At 41.3% G+C, this 18,921-nt stretch overlaps 1 protein-coding gene across 1 annotated transcript in view; it reads left to right on the top strand.

The window, feature by feature from the left end:
* Positions 1–18,921, top strand: part of ephb6 (eph receptor B6) — a 35,778-nt gene that overhangs the window by 2,245 nt on the left and 14,612 nt on the right. Inside the window, exons 2-5 of the mRNA XM_068735887.1 lie at positions 7,678–7,742; positions 12,684–12,956; positions 14,605–14,774; positions 14,878–15,173. Coding sequence (XP_068591988.1) covers positions 7,678–7,742; positions 12,684–12,956; positions 14,605–14,774; positions 14,878–15,173 — 804 coding nt within the window. The remainder of the gene's footprint in view (positions 1–7,677; positions 7,743–12,683; positions 12,957–14,604; positions 14,775–14,877; positions 15,174–18,921) is intronic.

Genomic DNA, 18,921 nt, shown 5'->3' with positions numbered 1-18,921 from the left:
TTGTAGCATTGCTCCTCTGCATTTCAGGGGGGGGACATTGTCCTTTTTTAAAATATTTATCTGACAGCTAAAGCTATTTTCATATATCACATAAAACAGTATGATGTGCTTTTATTATATTTCAACAATGCGTTCTTTATTTATATAAACCCAGTGGCTCCCTGTGTTGGGCCATACAAAAAATTAGCCTAACGTTAGCCTACTCTTCACACGTCACTCATTGTAAAAGTAAAGACTTTACTAATCACCAAAGAGTACATTACACGTGACCTAACTTACGTTACTCTGCCCAGCACCGCCAAAGGTGCGTCAAACATATCAACTCTTTAGTAGTATTTAATACGTGTAAAACTATGAAGACTCACTGACCATCCAGCAGCGAGTTTAGCCGCGGTGACTGCAAACAGCTCCCGATGAGTCCAACATTAAATGAGCTGTATTTAACATTGTGAACATTAATATAGCAGCAGACAAATACTACATTTAAAGATATAGTGTAGTAATGTCTACCTGAGCAGAGAATGAACTCGCTCTCCCTATGTGTGTGTTCTTGGTTGCCTGGTTTACACCGCCGGGCCGCAGCACATGCTTGTAGTGCGTGTTAGTGCACGTGAGCGTGCCTCACTGGTTAGCTTATGGCCCAACCACGTCGTTGCACTGTTCTCCTACGGCGGTTAGAGCTGATAATGACGTCCAGACCGATAGCGGCGTTGCAGAAGCATAGCACTGCTTGCTTTGTCAGCACTTTCGCCTGTTTAGTTTGCACAGAAAATAGTTCACATTAGCATTAGCTTTGAGTCGCCGTTGAAATGTTGAGGGCCGTCGAGAGGCAATTGAAATGCTCCCAAAACTCGGATCTTCTGCCTTTCAACTAAATTAGGGTTAGGTGGCTCCTGAAAGTAACGTTAATACTACCTGTGAGTATGGTTAGTAAGCCAGCTAAGAACACATAACATCTGTAGAGGACTTTCAAAGTACCGGTCTTATTTCTCCTCTTTTGGTAGCTAACACCCTTCAGTCACATTTGCTCCTGCGCCAAGCTAGCAAGTCCCAAACCTTTACTGACGTAAGTAACTGTAATAGGTTTGCTAAATTTCGAATTTAGTAATTTAGTAATACCACCGATTACTGGAAAAAGTGTAGCTGTAATGTATATATATGTGTAGTGTAAAAATGACACAATATTTCACACACAAAAAACCCAAAGACCAGATAAAAGTCAAAAGAATGAATACAAATGTGTTTTGCAGAACTGCTATTTGGGCATTGATGCATCACTTTTAATGATTATAACATTAACCTTAGTCCAACTAAAAGTGGCCAATAATGAGATCCATATTTGGAAGTTTTAACAAATCTGATAACGGTAGTGTTATATTGGCTGCCAGTATTTTATAAAATACATGGAACACAAACAAATAATCTTGATCTTTTTAATTACATTAAGTATTGTGGCCAAGATGCATACTAAGCTGGACATCTTACTGTTGAAAAATCAACCTGTGAGCGCTTTCTGATGGACACACTATGCAAAAGAGGAACTAAATTACCTTAAATCTAGTTTTATTGATTGACATATACACTGATGCCAATATATCTGCAGTAAGCTAATACTTGTCAAAATGTTGGCTGGCCAATTAACAGTTGTCATTAAGGATCTAATAAAGCTCTAGCCTAATTAATAGTACATCACTCATAGGGACCATTTTCTTCACATTGAGTACTTTTACTTTGATATCCTTAGTACATTTAAGTTTGATTTTTCAATGCCGTACTCACTGATTACACTTATCACTTATCTTGGAATATTTTTACATTGCAGCACTGGAACTTAAAATTAATTAAAGGATTTTCCACCAATGGTAACCACCACTCACCATATAGAAATAAAAAAAAGACACCAGGCTGTGTGTACTTTCAGCCATGTTGACGTTCTCACTTTAAGGTCAAGTGGGCCATCTTTCCTGCAGTCACTTTTTCTGGCTTTAACTGGATATTAATTAGGCAAATTACTATCCTTTATCCTGGGTGTAGTAAGTCACTTTTTCCGGACACGATGAATTGGAGATAAGAAAATAAATGGCGTGCTTGTCACAGTGGGAGTGCAGCAGGACGGATGCCACTAACAGCTCTAAAAAGCTCTCTTCGAGTCCCTCTTGCCTGCATGTGTACCGAGCTGCAGAAAGAGAGAAACCACATGTTGGTGTTGAAGTGGAGGAAGCAGCATCCCCATCATTGACACTGCAGCACTACACTGTGACCAGGCTTTATTTTTAGCTGTGTTATTGGATGTCATTTTTAAAAGCAACATAATTTTCTGTAGCTGTTGAGAGCTCCGTAATTCCTCAAATGAATCACATAACTGCCATTTGAGTTATGAGAGGTTGAAGCCGTCAGGCGGCTGCGAGCCAAGACTCTCTGCTTTGAGTCAGTCAGTGTCGGCGCATATAGTGTCATAGATAATACGCCTGTGTGGACGGGCAATGAATTAGAGCCAGAAATGTAATTGAAAGATGAATGTGTGGTATGGACTGCTGCGACAGAGGAATGTAGTTTGCCGTTTTAAATTTCACATTAGAGCTGCACTTGGCAGTTTGCATGTTGGCTTTCAACTAAACAGCATGAGAGCAAAGTTTGATTGTTGAAGGCTTCACTATTCAGAAATGACACAATGAGATTACAGTAAACTGATCTCCTCTCAGATTTACATTCCTTCTCCTTAGTGGCTGTTGAGGGGGGAGATGGTGACGAAAATATGTATGTAGCAGGTTCTGTTTCTGATAAGTAGGTCCTCAGTGCTGTTAAGGAGAAACTTTTGTATTTTCCTTTTAGATTTAGATTTTATATTTCCACTTTGCACACGTTAATCTCATCCAGCAAGCAATTAAGTAGGTGGAGGGACAAACGTCTCTGCTGTAACACAATTGAGGAGTATTTTTCCACATTAGGTCTAAATTTGGCTTCTTTCTTGACAAATACAAGCATTCCTAGGCCTAAAATACTCAACACAATTAATGTAAACTGTTTTAAAATGAAATGTCCTCTGATCAAAAAAGAGGAGAGTGAAGTCATTTAAACAATGGTTTGACAGTATTTTGGAAAGTATGCTTATTTGCAGAGAGTTAGATGAGAAGATTGATTTGATTACACACTCTCATGTCTATATGGTAAATATGGTACCACAACTTAGCTTAGCATAAAGTCTGGAAACAGAACACAGCTCGCCTGGCTTTATAACAAAATATGCCTATCTGCACCTTTAAGGCTCACTAATTAACAGGTTGTATATCATTTGTTTAATCAAGCACATGACGAGCCATAAAACCACAAATGATTGTTGTTATATTTCTGTTTTTGTACGGATTAAACAAACAATATTTTGTGAGTTTTAGAGGTTGCCCCTCTATGACTTTGCAGTCTGCCTTTGAGGGTAGCTGTTGGGAACAACAAGGTCAGACAACACATAATATGAACTAGTTCTTTTCTAATATAACCCTGCCCTAACTCATGATAGAGTGTGAATAAGCATATTTTCCAAATTGTCAAACTATTCCTTTACGATGTAGTTAAGATGGTAACCTTACCAGTCATATTTTTTCAAATGTCTTGTAATCAAGCACGAGAGTCAGTTTTGGTTAAATGTTCTCCTTCCTACCTGTGCCTGTTGCTGCCTGTTCAGCGACTCATTGCAAGCGTTGCTCTGTCATCTAACCTGGCTTAAGTGCTGTTTGTTGCAGCTGCACTTTCATTCAGCAACACCAGAGATTTTTTTGATAACTCCCTTTGACGTGTGCATGCTTATTTCTGGAATCGCGTTAATCCCCCTCTTTCCTCACTCCTCCACACTCCACCCTCCTGCTCCCTCTCTGTCTTGGCGTATCACTCTCTCGCTGTGGTTGTTTGTAATGATGGTTTGGTGGAGGCCTTGTCCTTGACTGACTGTCTGTGGGTGGGAGCATCTGGAGCATATATAGAATGGGTGGAGATGGGTGGATGAGTGGACAAAAGACAAAATGATCTGATCTGACCGCTGCTGAGAACGCTTGCAGCCATTGTGGGAATTTTTGGTGGAAATGTGTGTGTGCATGTGTGTTGCTGCAGCTTGCTGTTACCTGTGAGCTCCGTGACTCTGTGTACACTTTGCAGGTACATTTACTTTGGTGTTACGGTATTTTACACACTCACACCCCTCTAGCCGCTGTTAATATTTACACCGAAGTTCTTTGCTGGATTTCAGGGAGGGGGGGCTCTATTGCCTGGAAAGTGTGTGGTAATGTAGCATACATCCACCGTCAGAGAAGCGTGACATGAAAAACAGCACTACACTTGGCGCTGGAGAGTGTCGGTGCATGCATGGCCACACAGAGAGGCAAAGTGTTGGGCAAAGAGAGATGGGATGGAGAGAGGGTCACTTAGCTGAAGTGAACACTCCAGCGGCAAGGGGGACAGTCGTGAACTAATGCAGGACACCTCTGCACAATAGAAAAGAGCATTTACACCCACGCCACACACCGAAAGAGAGGGGTAAAGCATGAAAGAAGCACATTTAAATGCAGAAACACAATCCTCTCATCCTCTTCTCATTCCTGTCTCATAATCCTGCCTTTTTCATTCTTTTGTCTCCTCTTTTTCTCTCTTCCGGTATCAAAGCATTCTGAAACAAAACAGCAGATCTGGCATCAATAATGGAGCATAGCCTATCTCCTTATTACGTACAGAGATGCCTACCCTGCTGTCACTTTTTAGATGAATAATACACACATACAGAGAGGGGGGGGGGAGATGAAAGGGACAAGGGGACAAGATGGAGGTAGAAAAAGTGGGGGAAAAGGTATGGAGCGGAGTGAATAAAAGACCAGAGTGGAGCAGGGAGACGTGAGAGACAGCGTGCATTAACACAGCACTCAGGTCCAGATTGCAGACTCAGCACTTCTCCAAACTGTCAGGGACAAACTTTGAGTGTCTTGGCCCTCAGATGGACCAATAACAGAGATGCTGTAGCGCAGTTCTCTGAGAGTTAAATAAAGGGGCTTTTACTGCCCAGTGGACCTGCTGGAAATTGTCCCTCTCTTTTGTTCAACTTTGTCTCGCACACACACACACACACACATGAGCTCAGCTCAAGCTAATCCTTGAGAGGTGTGTCTAACACAGCACTCCACGCTTATCTTAGGATGTAGAGGTGAATTATTCAACATACTGATATCATGCAATGAGACACACATGAAGCTCTTTGAACATGTAATCCTCATGTACAGGTCAGGTTTGTCTCAGAAAGAGCGGAACAACGTGAGGACCCGGGGTCCCCAGGGCCTCACGACAAGAAGCTAAATAGTAGAGGCATAAATATTAATGTCAAAATAGTTTGCTGTGTATTATTTATGCATGACTGTGCCCTGAAGCTCAGGGTTAATTGAATTTGGAATGACACGTTTGCAGCATTTGTGTGTGTGTCCTTATCTGATATAAATAGAATTGTGCTTAATGAGGTCAGAATGCATGATATATGAGTGTGTGCGTTTAATGCATATGTTTGTACATATGAAAATTATTTACTATTTTGGACAAATGAAAGATCATTTATGACAAGAGACAGAGAGCTTGGAAAGCTAGTCAATATTCATGTCATTATTGTTAATACACATAATTTGTATCAATGAGGGTAGGCTGAATAACAGAAGCACCTCTCTGTGCAATTCACTGCAACTCACCCCAAACTACATCCTCCAAAATGATCATGAAGTTGAATCATCACCTCTCTAACATTAGGACTGTTGTGTTGAACTGCATTAGTTTTAGCTAGGTGTATAAACTGGCAACCAAGTGTACCATTCTATTAAAGATGTATCAAATAAAGCAGGAAAAGTGTGCCACAATGGATATCACCATTGTTGTGAAAACATCTACATGGCTTTGTGGATTTAGTCTTCTCCCTGTTGCTGATTTTATCCTGATCGGCTCTACGACTCCAGCCGCCAAGCTGTCCAGACACTAAAAACTATTTATTTCAATGCCGTGGCTGTAATCCTTACCTGTCACAGTCCATTTGTGTACTTTTATTGATACAATTCATATCTCTTCACAATCCTGGAGGGATCCTCCATGGAAAATGTGTGAATTTAGAAAGATTGACATCAGGACAAGCTAGTGGGTGAAAACAGATAGACAGACTGGAGGGGGGTGGGGGGGTTGTAAAAGGGAGAAGAAAAAAAAGGGAAATGAAGGATTGGAGGACAGATTTGCAGGGGTCTCCATCTGTGAGTATAATCCTTAAAAAATAAATCTGTTTACAGCACAGTCAGAGAACAGAAAGGTGGGGGTGAATTTATGTCATAAGCCAGATTCTTGTTTTTTGTTTGATTTATTAAGAAGACAGGGATTCAGTGCGAGTGCCTGCACACCTGAGAAATATTTTTTTTTAGCTATCTCGGTGAATCACTGGTGTTGTGGCGAGACAAGATACCTTTTCAAATCCCATCCTGTGTGCGTGATGATTATGTAGATAATACTTTTCGCTCTTTGTCTGCTTTTCACAGAGAGAAATAAAGCCTCCTTCCTCTCTGGAGAAAGATTGTGTGACGTGAAATGGAAACGATGGCATGAAAATTGTATGACAACTATGAGAAGAATTATTTATTTGTAAACAAAGGCGGATGGCGTGTGCGTGTGTGTCAACAGCCCTTTACGTGATTAGTGTTGTGCTTGATGAAATCCGGCACTGCATACTTTTTTCCATTAACTCCATCTGTGCGAGCATCCGAACCTGAAGTCGGATACATTTGCCACCTCTGTGTGCATGAGAAACGTTGGCTTGCGTTCAATCGGCGTCTCCTCAACAGAGAACCGAAGGCAGACTTTGCCAGACTGAAGGAACAGCAGCCACCACGGTTTTGGAATACTAATGGAAAATTCAAGGGCTTCAGTTTTGTGTGGGAAGCTGCCATGTGTCAGCATGCAGCACTCAGCATTAAAGTCACTTGGTATGTGTGTGTGTGTGTGTGTGTGTGTGTGTGTGTGTGTGTGTGTGTTTGTGTGATCTTTATGCCAGCTTGCTTTTTAAAGCACTTAAACCTAAAAGCAAATTATGGGAAAATACACTCCAACATGAAAATGTCTATTCTCGTCCTTTTGCTCTAAATCACTGGAAATGAGCAAATGTCTGTTAATACCTAAAACGATGGTTCCCTGTGGGCCACAAGAAGCCTCAGCTTGCTAAGTTTCAACAAAAAGTGACAGTAACTGTTATGGCCTTTTAAAGTTGGAAAATGTGACCTTTAATCACGGTGCCCCATCAGGTCAATCAGTTAAATTTTTTTAAACACCAGAACATTGTGCCAAACTGCATCGTCGCTCAGAATCGGTTATTAGGTTTGACAGATGCACACAGCTGGAGCGCTCCCTGATTTTATGGCATGGGGGAAAAAATCAACCTGGACTTGTTCCTCAGCCAGTAAAAGGTTAAACGACTGTTAACCCTAAAAACAAGACTTCACAAAGTTTGCCTCAACTTCAGCATGACTGGAGCAGATCCAAGTTTAAGCTCTTTAGTTTTAACACTCACTCTGTTCAGGTTTAAACTCTTGAGCAGCAATCAATAGCAGTAAATCGAAAGCTGTACATCTTGTTTGTCTGTTTTTTCTCACACTTTGTCCTTGTCTCTGCTTCCTTTCCTGTCAGTGATGCTGCTGGACACAACAGAGTCTACCTCCGAGCTGGGCTGGACCACCTATCCAGACACGGGGGTAAGCAGACCTCGCTTTCTCTAGTGCTCTCCAGCTGTTGGAAGCATTAAAGCGGTCATGTTGGGGGCCAATCAAATGTGTTGTGCACATGTTACACATGGTTACGTTTTAAGTGTGCTTTTATAATCACATTCTTTGTTGGGCTTTGTGTTGTGACTCTAACGAGGGATTTAACACAAGAATACATTTCACATTATTTTACAAAAACGGTCCTGTTAGGTAACTGATGCTGAGGTAAACATTCAACATAATCCGATGATCATTTTCTTGATTAACCAATTTATTGTGTCAGAAATGGGGAGACATTTGCATCACCAATTCCTGGAGACTAAGGTGTATAACTCACATTGTCTTTTTTTTTTTTGTCTGACTACAGTTAGAAATGCAGTATATTCAGTTTACGATCATTTAAGCCAAAGGAAAGCAGCAAAGTGTCATATTTAAGCTGCTAGAACCATCAGATGTTTGACTTTGCTTAAAAAATCAATGTTGAAAATTAATTACCTAATACATTCAATTTACATTTAAAGGATGTTGGAGAAGGTTTGGTTGAGATTTGGTAAATTTTTAAATAATTGTTTTGTTATTATTAGAGCTGCCTCCTCTTAGCCGATTAGTCAACAAATCGGTCTTTAGTCCTTTTTTCATGCTTTTTCCAAGAAAAAGAAGCACATCTCTGGTTAACACAATATTTAAAGTAGTGCTGTTGTGCGGTTCTTTGTGGAGAAACTCAGTTTTACACATCTGTCGACAAAATCGTAAGACTATTAGTCTTCAAAGAATTTATTTCATCCGAGGACAGCCCTATTTATTAGGGTTAGTCATGGTCCTGTATGTAATTATGATGACAATTTAGTGCTGGGTATAATCAGAAAAAAAAGACTTGTTGATGAAGAATAACCACGTCTGTACTTCTCAATCAATCTTAACTGATTTTATAACTAAATTACATATAAATTTCCAAGCTACGTTTTTCAAAAATAACATTTATGCCAAGATCTCTATACTCTGCTCTGTATATATGTTGATTCAAGCTTACACATCCAAGCTCTTAAAAGTCTGTTTAAGATAGAGACAGACATTCGCACATCAAAATCAAACATGACTACTGTCGTGCCGTTTTGCTAGCTGGCACATTTTTGAAGGCAGCATTGATTGCAATGATTCAAATAAACAGCAGGAATAAACAGCAGGCCTCCACTAAACAGTCTCTGCTATTTTTGTTGTGGACATGTCATTACTCCAGACAATTACAGTTTGCAGAAAGTTACAGATCTCAGATTAGGAATAAGGATAAATGTTTCATTAAGGGTTAAGGCCGAGGTTATTATCTTGCAGGATGTCTGGCATCTGACATTGATTGGTGGAGCTTTTGGCACACAGCCTGAGAATGAGCAAGGTCTCACCTTCCCTTCAAGAAATCCTTGAGGGATAAAATGCTTTTTTTTCTATTAGTCTGTGCTGTGTGTTTTCATCTGTGATGAGATTGCAGTGATTGAACCATAGATCTCCCATTTTTGAGCTGCTTTTTATTTAAGGTTGTCGCATCGCTTTGAGCTGTGTAAATATGTGTGTGTGGGGTTATGTGTGTGTGTGTGAGCGTGTGCTTGCGTGACTGTGCTAGGGTCAGCTCCCGGGTCAGTTAAGTCCGTTCATCTGTGAGTGATTGTGGCTCAGTTCTAATATGGCTCATAATTACACATGCACACACACACACACACACACACACACACACACACACACACACACACACACACACACACACATCGTCTTCATTGTCATCATCTTTGAGATTATCAGTCAAACTACATGTGAGAAACTGGAGCCCAGAACTCATACTTGTTTCTGTGGAGGAAATTCCTATGCACCATACCAGTGCAGAACAATATTATTCTTACCCAATGTGCTAAACATCTGATGTATATATTTAGAGTATCATACAGTGCGTGAAATGAAAACAAGTCATAACTTTTAATACTACATTTATACACGCTAGTTTTGGCAGACAATTGCGACCAGCAACCACCAGAACTTCACATGTTGGCAACTCAAAAAGTACCAGATGAAAATACAGTAGTCTCAAAGCAACATCTGGCGAGCATACACACTCGCATGGAGCTTTTTATCTCACCTTACACTATAGTTTAACTGTATGCTCTGTCATTATCACCCCAGTCTGGCCTCCGTAATTATACATGATGTTTGATTAATTAGGGCCCCATGTGTGTTAGGAATTTGTGAACCATGATGGCAGCTGCTAATAGGAGACCATCCATTGGTGTGTGCGTGTGTGTGTGTGTGTGTGTGTGTGTGTGTGTCTGTGTGTGTGTGCTTCAGCAAGTTAAAGCATTTGCATGAGTTCTTTTTTTATGGTCCCTGGATGAGAAGTGGTTCTGAGATGGAGATATGGTTATTTGACCTGGGGCATCAAGCTGAGAGAAGTAGAAAGACAGACCAAAGGAGGGGGAGAGAAAAATGGAGGTTGTGTATGTGTGTGTGTGTGTGTGTGTGTGTGTTCTTTTTTTTAACCCTTTCCTCACTTTTCTTTTCACATCCCATCTTTTCTTGTGCTTGAGGCTCTGTGGATATCCTTTTCTGTGCTCTCCTCCTGCTTCTTCTTCTTTCCATTCTTTTAATGTACCGACAGGCAGCCCCTCTGCTTCTTTGTCTCTGCCTCTCTCTCCCTCTTTTAATCTTTCCTCCCTTTGCCCTTCACAGTCCCAGAGCCGCTAGGTCTCTGCTTCATATTCTTCCTTTCATCCCCCCAACTCAATATCCACTCGAACCGCTTATTTCCCCTCAGTGTCAAACCAGCAGACTGTGGACTTCTTACTGTAGTCTTTTTGCCCTCCCCATGTTTCACACACTATTCCTCCGTTGTGTGTTTGCTGTGTGTGTGCGCACAAATGCATATGTCTTTCTCTGCTACTACGTGTTTGTGTGTGCATCCGGGGCCTTGCCCCTCTCAGTGCTCTGTCACTGGAGAGATTGCGTGGCTCTCTGGCATTTCGGTTCAAATTAAATCACGAAGATGAGTCGTCCCTATTTTTTTCTTCTTTCCAACGCTTCATCCACCCCTCCTCCCCAATCTGCCCCCCCTCCCCTTTCTTTCTTCATAAGGGAGGGAGAAAATGAGACAGTGAGAAATAGGGAAGGGAGGGAAGAGGTAGGGGGTTTGAGGTCAGAAAACAAATGAAGGCTGTGTTTTTTCACCAAAGTACAGAAGCAAACTGCACGCAATACCACACACAGATACCAGCGGCTGCTCTGTACCTGAAAGTCTAAGCCTTTTGCCACATGGTCAGGCTTTTGCTGCAGCCACCTCACACACATACAGTCTCTGTTTACTACTCACCCACTTTTCTCTCAGCCCTTGCTCCCCATCTGCATCCCTTCATCCCACCATGTGCTCTCTGTTGTCCCCTCCACCCGATTCCCCTCATCCCCATGTCTGACAGAGAGTGAATCATGGCCCGGGAGAGAGAAAACTGTCCTTTCACTCCATTAGACTGACAGCGCCTCAGACTCTTTCTATCTGCTCACTGATCTTATCATTATTCCAATTGGACCAAATATGAATGCACTCCCTCATGTGTGATGCTACAAAGGTTTCTGTTCATACTGGCTGTCAGAACCACACAGAGAGAGAGACATGAGCACACAGAGATACACTAACACGCACAAACACAGAAACACACACATACCAAATGCACCCTGATAGAGTGTCAGGACCTTTTGTCCATTGCCATTGTTCCATGGAGAATACTGATGATGAGGCCTAATGCATAATTCCTCTGTGTTACAACAGAAAAGGCCCTGCTTGTCACTTAGGGCTACACAGGCTTAAAGCAGAGCCTTTTCATCCTTGGAGGCAACGTACTGTATAATTGGTGAAACTAAACCCCTCGCCTACATTTACATTTTGACTCAACTGACGGAGTCTCATTCAGAGCCGCAGTCTTTGCGCTGCTTGTTTTTTTCTCCATGAAGCTACAAAACTCATGCCCCAATCCTTTTGTGCATCTACAAGTATTCAGATTCCCTAAAATATGACAAAATCTGCTTGTTTTATTACACAACAGCTGCCACAAGTCAGACACACAAGTGTCTGCCACCTGTCACATGTGAACAGTGATACACATGCAAATGCCAAACTAGTGCAAGAGAAAGACTAACCACCTCTCACATTATGAAACTGAATTATTGTTATTATAATACATAATTGTACTACTGTAACACATTAAATTGGGAAATAGCAACATCATCTATTTAGTTTAAAGCAAAGCCGCACAGTTGGGAACTCTCGCACTATAAACAGTAGACACATGAAACTAAAATGATCTAAAATGGTTAGATTCCAGTAGAAGAGAGGAAATATGGTTTTGTTTTTTGGTAGAAATGAATTGTCTCTTGATTACTACAGTTTTATCTGCAACACTTGAAAAAGTGTATGCTCTAAATGAATGGCTCAAGTGATTTAATTAACTACTGGTTTTATAATCATTGATTATCTAATTAGACATAGGAAAGTCTATAGTGGATAACTAGGACATAGAGATGACCTACTTCATTGGGGACAGTATAAGAACAGCTTTTCACTTACAGATTCAATAATAGTGTTTGTGTTATATCAGAACAAATCAAATGCTCTATTATACTTATCTCACTAGTGATAAAGGTGTCAAACAACAGTGTGTGATGTTAGTAAAGGACAGGGCCCACATGTCAGCAACACCGGCAATATGTTCAATATTTACCTTGAGAGATGTAAACTATCTTTAGAGATATAAGGACGAAATCTGAACTGTGGACAAACCATAAACACAGCAGGGTTTTTAGAGTTTACACAAGCTTATTCCAGAGCTCCCTGCTTAAGATCATGTTTCTCTTTTACAAAGTTGGGTTTACACAAGCTCATAATATTGTTTCTGTCTCTCTCAGTGGGATGAGGTCAGTGTCCTGGACGACCGGGGGAAGCTCATACGAACCTTTGAGGTCTGTAATGTCAACCAAAATCCCCGTATTCAAGACAACTGGTTGGCTACGCCCTTCCTGTTCCGCCACTCTGCTCCACGGGTGTTCGTCACGCTGCGTTTCTCGGTGCGTGACTGCGCCAGCCTTCGATCACCGTCACCCACCTGCCGAGAGACACTCACCCTGTACTACAAACAGGCCGACACCCAGAGAGAGCTGGAGAGGACCTGGGCAGCTGAGGTGAGGCAAAACACCGGCCCCGGTTTGAATCCAGACTATTGCAGTTCAAACAGACCCTCTTTCCCAGCTATTTACTTCACCAGAAAGAATCATAAAGCAAAGTAAAATGCAATTTCTATTGATGTTGTGCTCATGTTACTCCAAAACTGCAAAACCTCCCATCATCTCACGACAAGGAGTAATTGTATAATCATCCTGATTATTGTTGGGCTTGTCAAGAAAAGCTGAGAATGAAACACTGGTGTGAAGCACATACTTGTTGAGGACCGTGGTTTACAAAATGCTAAAATGTGCCGCTGCGGTCTCCGGAAATGTCACTTCAGTCCCACTAATTATATCTTTAAGGCATAAAATATACAACTGTGACCATTTTACACTCATTGCAGGAAGCTCTCTGAACCTCATGTGTTGTCAGTGAGGCATGTCTTTAAGTGACTAAACACTGACTGTCCAAAAATGTTTTATTTATTTATGCATTTAGTCGTTGTTTGTTCTGGGACATTTTGAGCTACCGAGTCTGAATTGCCTGAGCTACATGTGCAGTTGCAGTCACAGTGGGAGGGATGCAGCATTTGTATGAATGCATTTCTTCTTAGGGAAGTGAGATGCTTTTTAAAAATGTAAATCAAAGCCTGATGAGGAATCAGACGAGAGTCACAGAAGAGTCAGGAAGCACTGCAGCGCTGAAAGTCATCACAGGGACTTGAGCACGAAACCCCACTGGGACCTGCATACATACAAGTCAACGTTTACTCTTCTCACTAAGCCACTTCTTATTATGCATGTGCCTGGGAAAAATACAGCAAAGTCTGAGCTAGTATTTCATCTTGTCATTTTACCTTTTCTTTAATTCTTTTTTTTTTTTTTGATTTTACTAGTGCAGTGTCCGTGCAAAATGTGTCCGTTCGGAACGTGCTGGTTGCTTGGCCTCCGGTATTGCTGCATGCTGTTCAGTGGTGTAACATTTAACAGTGGTCCCCTCAATAAACTACACAGTGTGTACTTCGTAACACGCTACTAGTAAATATGTCCTGTAGATCTCAAGAGCTCGCACTCAACACTGCTCTTCCTTGGGTCCTCAGCAATACATTTGCCAAGTGTGAAGACGATTACTGAGAAAATGATTGATAAATTTGTCTCCGGTCTCTCTTTCTTTATCTGTTGTTGAATGTACTGTAACGAGCAACAGAGAGCAAGATGAAGCCAGCATGCTGGTCAGCAGTGTAACATTTACTATTGTAGCGAGCGACGGAGAGCGAGATGGACCCATCATGCTGTTTGGGGGAGTGACAGGGGTCCCCTCTTAATACACTACACAGTGTGTACATAACGCACGACTAATAAATATGTCCCGTGGATCTAAAGAGGTCCACTCGACACTGCACTTCCTTGAATCCTCAGCAATACACCCGCCAAGTGTGCAGTCGATTGGATGAAGGGCTGTTGAGTAAATTGACAGACATGGAGACAGAGTCACTGTATATTTCCTTATCCTATCAACCAGCTCATTTTAACGTCCATCATCTTCCTTTTATTGACCTCTGTCCTTCCTCTCACACATTCTCTCCATGCTATTTTGTTTTCTCTTGACCACTAATTATCTTTCCCTCCACCGGCTGCTGTCCACTCTGTTCTTTCCTCACCACAGCCTTCCAACGGAGAGAAGGAGACCAGGGAGGGTTGGGTGAAAATCGACACCATCGCGGCTGATAAGAGTTTCTCCAAGGTGGAGCCCAGTTCACCTCACCAGTATCAGCCCAACAGATACAGCCGAATCAACATCAAGACGCGTAGCTTTGCCCCACTCACACGCAATGGGTAATCATCACTGTGTGCTTCACCATGTTGCTCATGTTTTACTAACATTATCGCTTCCAAGGGACTAAATGTCCCCCATCTTAACATGTGACCCTTGTTTCAGATTCGTCTTGGCTATCGTCGACAGTGGAGCTTGTGTTTCCCTCATGGGTGTGTCAATCTTCTATCGGCGCTGTCCGGCCACTAGCGTGTACTTGGCATCCTACCCTGCAACTCCCTCGGGGGCTGAGCCTACTGCCTTAGTTCCCCTGAGCGGGACATGTGTCCCCCACAGCAAAGCACAGGGAGGCACGCCCCCTCGAATGCACTGCAATGCTGAAGGGGAGTGGATGGTTCCTGTAGGGGGATGCGTCTGTGATGAAGGCTATGAGCAGAACCTCAATGGATCCGCCTGCTTGGGTAAGTCAAAGAATACTGATCAGCCTGCTTCCTCCTCATGTTCATTTCACTTCCCATGTAAAGTAGCTACAGTACATCAGCCTTTTTATAATGGTTTAAAAAGCATTCCAGCAGTTTAGTAATGCACCTCCAAGTAACTCGTGAGAGGCACATCAAATGAAAAATTGTTAAAATTGATTCAGCAGAGGCCGAGATATGGTTACACTCTAAAGACATTGGCTCCTACACTTCCCATTATGCAACGAGATTGACACTCCAGTTTGTAATGCAGATTTTCTATCATAAGTTTGTAATCTCCAAGCTCAAAATTATTTTATGACACTTGACAAAGCTCAAAGTTACAAAACATCATACAACAGTTTTCACAGGTGCAGTAGAGCTGGCACCTTTTTTCAAAAACTTAAAGTATATAATTTGTCCAAATTATTTTTAGTTTTTCCATCTATGCTATTGAATCCAAAAGAACAATAGCTAGTTAACTGAGGGGGTAACATGACATGCAGTGGATCAGTTTCCTGTTTCCTGATTCTTTAATCAGTGAATTTCCCCTTTAAATGCACAAAGTAGTGACTCTGTTTGAGCTCATTTGACCTAAAATATATCCAAACATAAAAACAGTTAATCAACTTTTAGGCCACTCTTGACTTTTTATCAGTTCTCTTCTTGGTATTTGCTAAGATTCGTAGCGTCTGGATCAATATTGAGAGGAGCTGCTATCACTCCGATACACAACTGTGTTTGAGATGAGAAGAGGAGAGGCACTATTGTATTCATGCAATGAATTTTTAGTGATGTAACATTTGCATATATTCTGTAATAAATAGAAAATGGTGAGTAAAATAGAGTTTTACTGGCATACAAAGCTGTTAAATTGGTCATTTACTGCTAACTTTACTAGAGAGTAGAAGAGAGGAGAGTCAATGGTCAGCAATTGAAAAAGTGGTCAAAAACATTTTCACTTCTCAAAGTGTGTGTGAGTGGGGGGGAAAAGAAGTAGAAAAAAATTTGAGAGATGTCCAGACGGACAGGAAGGGATATCAGGAGAAAGCAGTAGGAGGAAGGAGAGGAAGAGAGGGAGAGAGCCACAGTGAGAGGGAAGTGACACATTTAGGTCATGGCGATGTAAAGGCCACTCGTCTGTGAACAAGTGACAGAAACCGCAGGGGGAGAGAGGGGGAGTGGAGGGAAAACAGGGAGAGGTGGAGGGAGAGTGAAAGATAGGAGGATGCAAGTTAATGACTTAAAGAACAGAACAGGCAACAAAATGTTGAGGTTGGGAAGGCAAAAGAGTGGATGATTGTCTCTTTGTGCAAATAAGTGATTATGCTCAAGTGTATCTTGCTGCAAGGCTGATATGCGCTTTCCACATACGTCTGTAAATGCCGGGATTATAGTAAAAACCCGAAGCCCACCAGGAATTTCAATGGCCATAATTGCTCAGCTCCCTTGCACAGGGGCCCTCAAAGTCTAACTACCTCCAGCACAATTAATCCTCCAATCCTGCCAAGTCAGCTGTGAAATGTGTTCATGCTTACATCTGCACTCGGCCCGCCACTTCTATTTGTCTGCATTTGATTGATATTTACTGACAAATCACCCCTCGACACAGCTCAGCTGCCGGAGCAAAGGCTCCCAGTGACGGTCTATGAATGATCTAACACATTGCTGCCCACGCTGCTCCGGCTTTTTGTTCCAACTCTGATTTGATTATGTTTTGTTGATCACTTCACTGACTAATGATGTGGATTGGCATCATTACATTGTTGTCCGCTCTGGCTCCCTGGGAATGTTGAGAAAAGAGGCAGATGGTTAACTGGCGTTGAGTCGCAAGGAATTATTAACAGTAGCCGATCCTTGTTCTCACCAGAAAGTGGAGCACCAAACTTTCTTAACTATTCAAACTTGTACATTTTGTTCCAGTTTGAATTAAGCACCAAGGACATGTAATAATAGCTCAAGGCGAGCAGAGGCAAGCACTAAACGTATGTATTGGTTGGAAGCTGTAATTAAAGGCATTCCATTCTGCAAGATGGTCATTGTTTTTCTGACACCAGCACTATGAACACTTAGAAAGAGAAATAAAACACTTTATCAAGAAGTAAACTGACATTTGTTTCCACTTAGTGCCTCATCTTAACCTACATGCATTTCATTGAAGACATTATTTTGCACACTGACCAGTACCCTGTGAGGATGTATTGTCTCCATTTTTCACTTATTTCATTAAGTCTTATTGGGCTTTTTGCTATTTAAGTAAATCACTATAGTGAGAGTTAATGTTTGATATCCATGTGAGAATACTAAACCCCAGCGCAGCTTTGCCCCCTCAAGCAAGACATAATTTTAAGGGACAAATAAGAGACTTTAGATCCCTCCTCCTCTTGGTCTCATGTGACAATGAACATCAGTGTTAAATGATTGCCTTTAACTACACACACACAGCTCTAATAGATTTCTATTTAAAGATTCAAGGGGTCCATAATGTGTTTCTTTATTTGTGAAAGTGGATTATTATAGCAAGGATTTCAGACTCTGAAGACATTAAACTGAACTAAACTGAAAACATAACAAATACACCAGTGCAAAGGTGCAGAGCTATCATGTTTTAGCGAAACATTTGCCATCATATTCGTTCATTACGTTTTTGTCTAAAGAGACTTACGCTTTAGCAGTGCTAGTGATTTTTTTAGAAGATATGTCTCAACAACTATTGGATAGATTGGCATGAAATTTGGTCCTGAGATTCAAGTCTTTGTCAGGATAAATTATAATAACTTCTTATTATTGAACATTAGGGTTCTGTGTCTTGCTCAAGGCCTTTTTGACTTGTACTGTCGACAGGAGTCAGGGATTAAACCACCAACTATATTATTCATGGGTTATGATAAACTGACTTTATACATTGGGGAAATAATCCTTTCTTATTATTAATTTAAAAGAAAACTCAAAATAACTTGCATCTGCATCATTAGGACTGTGTGGTTGTGGTTTGATCCGATTTGATGGAAGGCAACATTAAGCAAACAACCCCACGACTGTCATTAGATATTGATGCAAATTTACAGGATCCTGATTGGTATATGCTAATACTAAACGTCACGTTTTTCCAATGAAGCCCCACCCACTTAAACCACTGAAATGAACACAGAAAATCCCCATCGCTCATAGTAAGAAGCTGATTGAGAACGTTTTTAGGAACTTTATAACACGTGATAACAACTTTATTGTTTTTAATTACACATTTTCTTCTTGTCTGTTTGAAATGAAATTGAAACATTAGAGTTGACCAAAACACTGAGAGGAGATAGGGCGAAAACTTTACAGCCATCTGTTAATCTACTACATGCGCGATGCCTGATCATTCTGTTAATTCAGACTCAGCAAAACAACACGACACCATTTGGACTGATGATGAATTAAATAACCAACTGCAACATCAAACACTTATTAAAACACAGCTGGCATTTTGGCAGACAGTCATTTAAAGATCATTCCCTTAACTATTTATGAAGCTGTTTATCACAAGCAAGTCTAAAAGAACATCCGGCTTCTATACAATCGCTGTGGCATTCAAAGCTCCGTTTTGGATAAAAATTCATCTTCAGTCTTCTGAAAGATGATAAGGACAGAGGCAGACGACAAGCAGCAGCTGTCCGATGATTTCATCCTTTGACATTTGTATCCCACAAGGGAGACGGAGAGGCGGAGAGAACAAGCGGAAACACGACTGAGCATGAGACACAATTAC

Source organism: Cebidichthys violaceus, unplaced genomic scaffold (genome assembly GCF_023349555.1).
Source record: "Cebidichthys violaceus isolate CVI_PGR_0920_01 unplaced genomic scaffold, fCebVio1.0.p SCAF_7, whole genome shotgun sequence".
Classification (NCBI taxonomy): Eukaryota; Metazoa; Chordata; class Actinopteri; order Perciformes; family Stichaeidae; genus Cebidichthys; species Cebidichthys violaceus.
The sequence above is the reverse complement of the archived record's forward strand: the minus strand, read 5'-3'. Positions and strand labels throughout refer to the sequence as shown.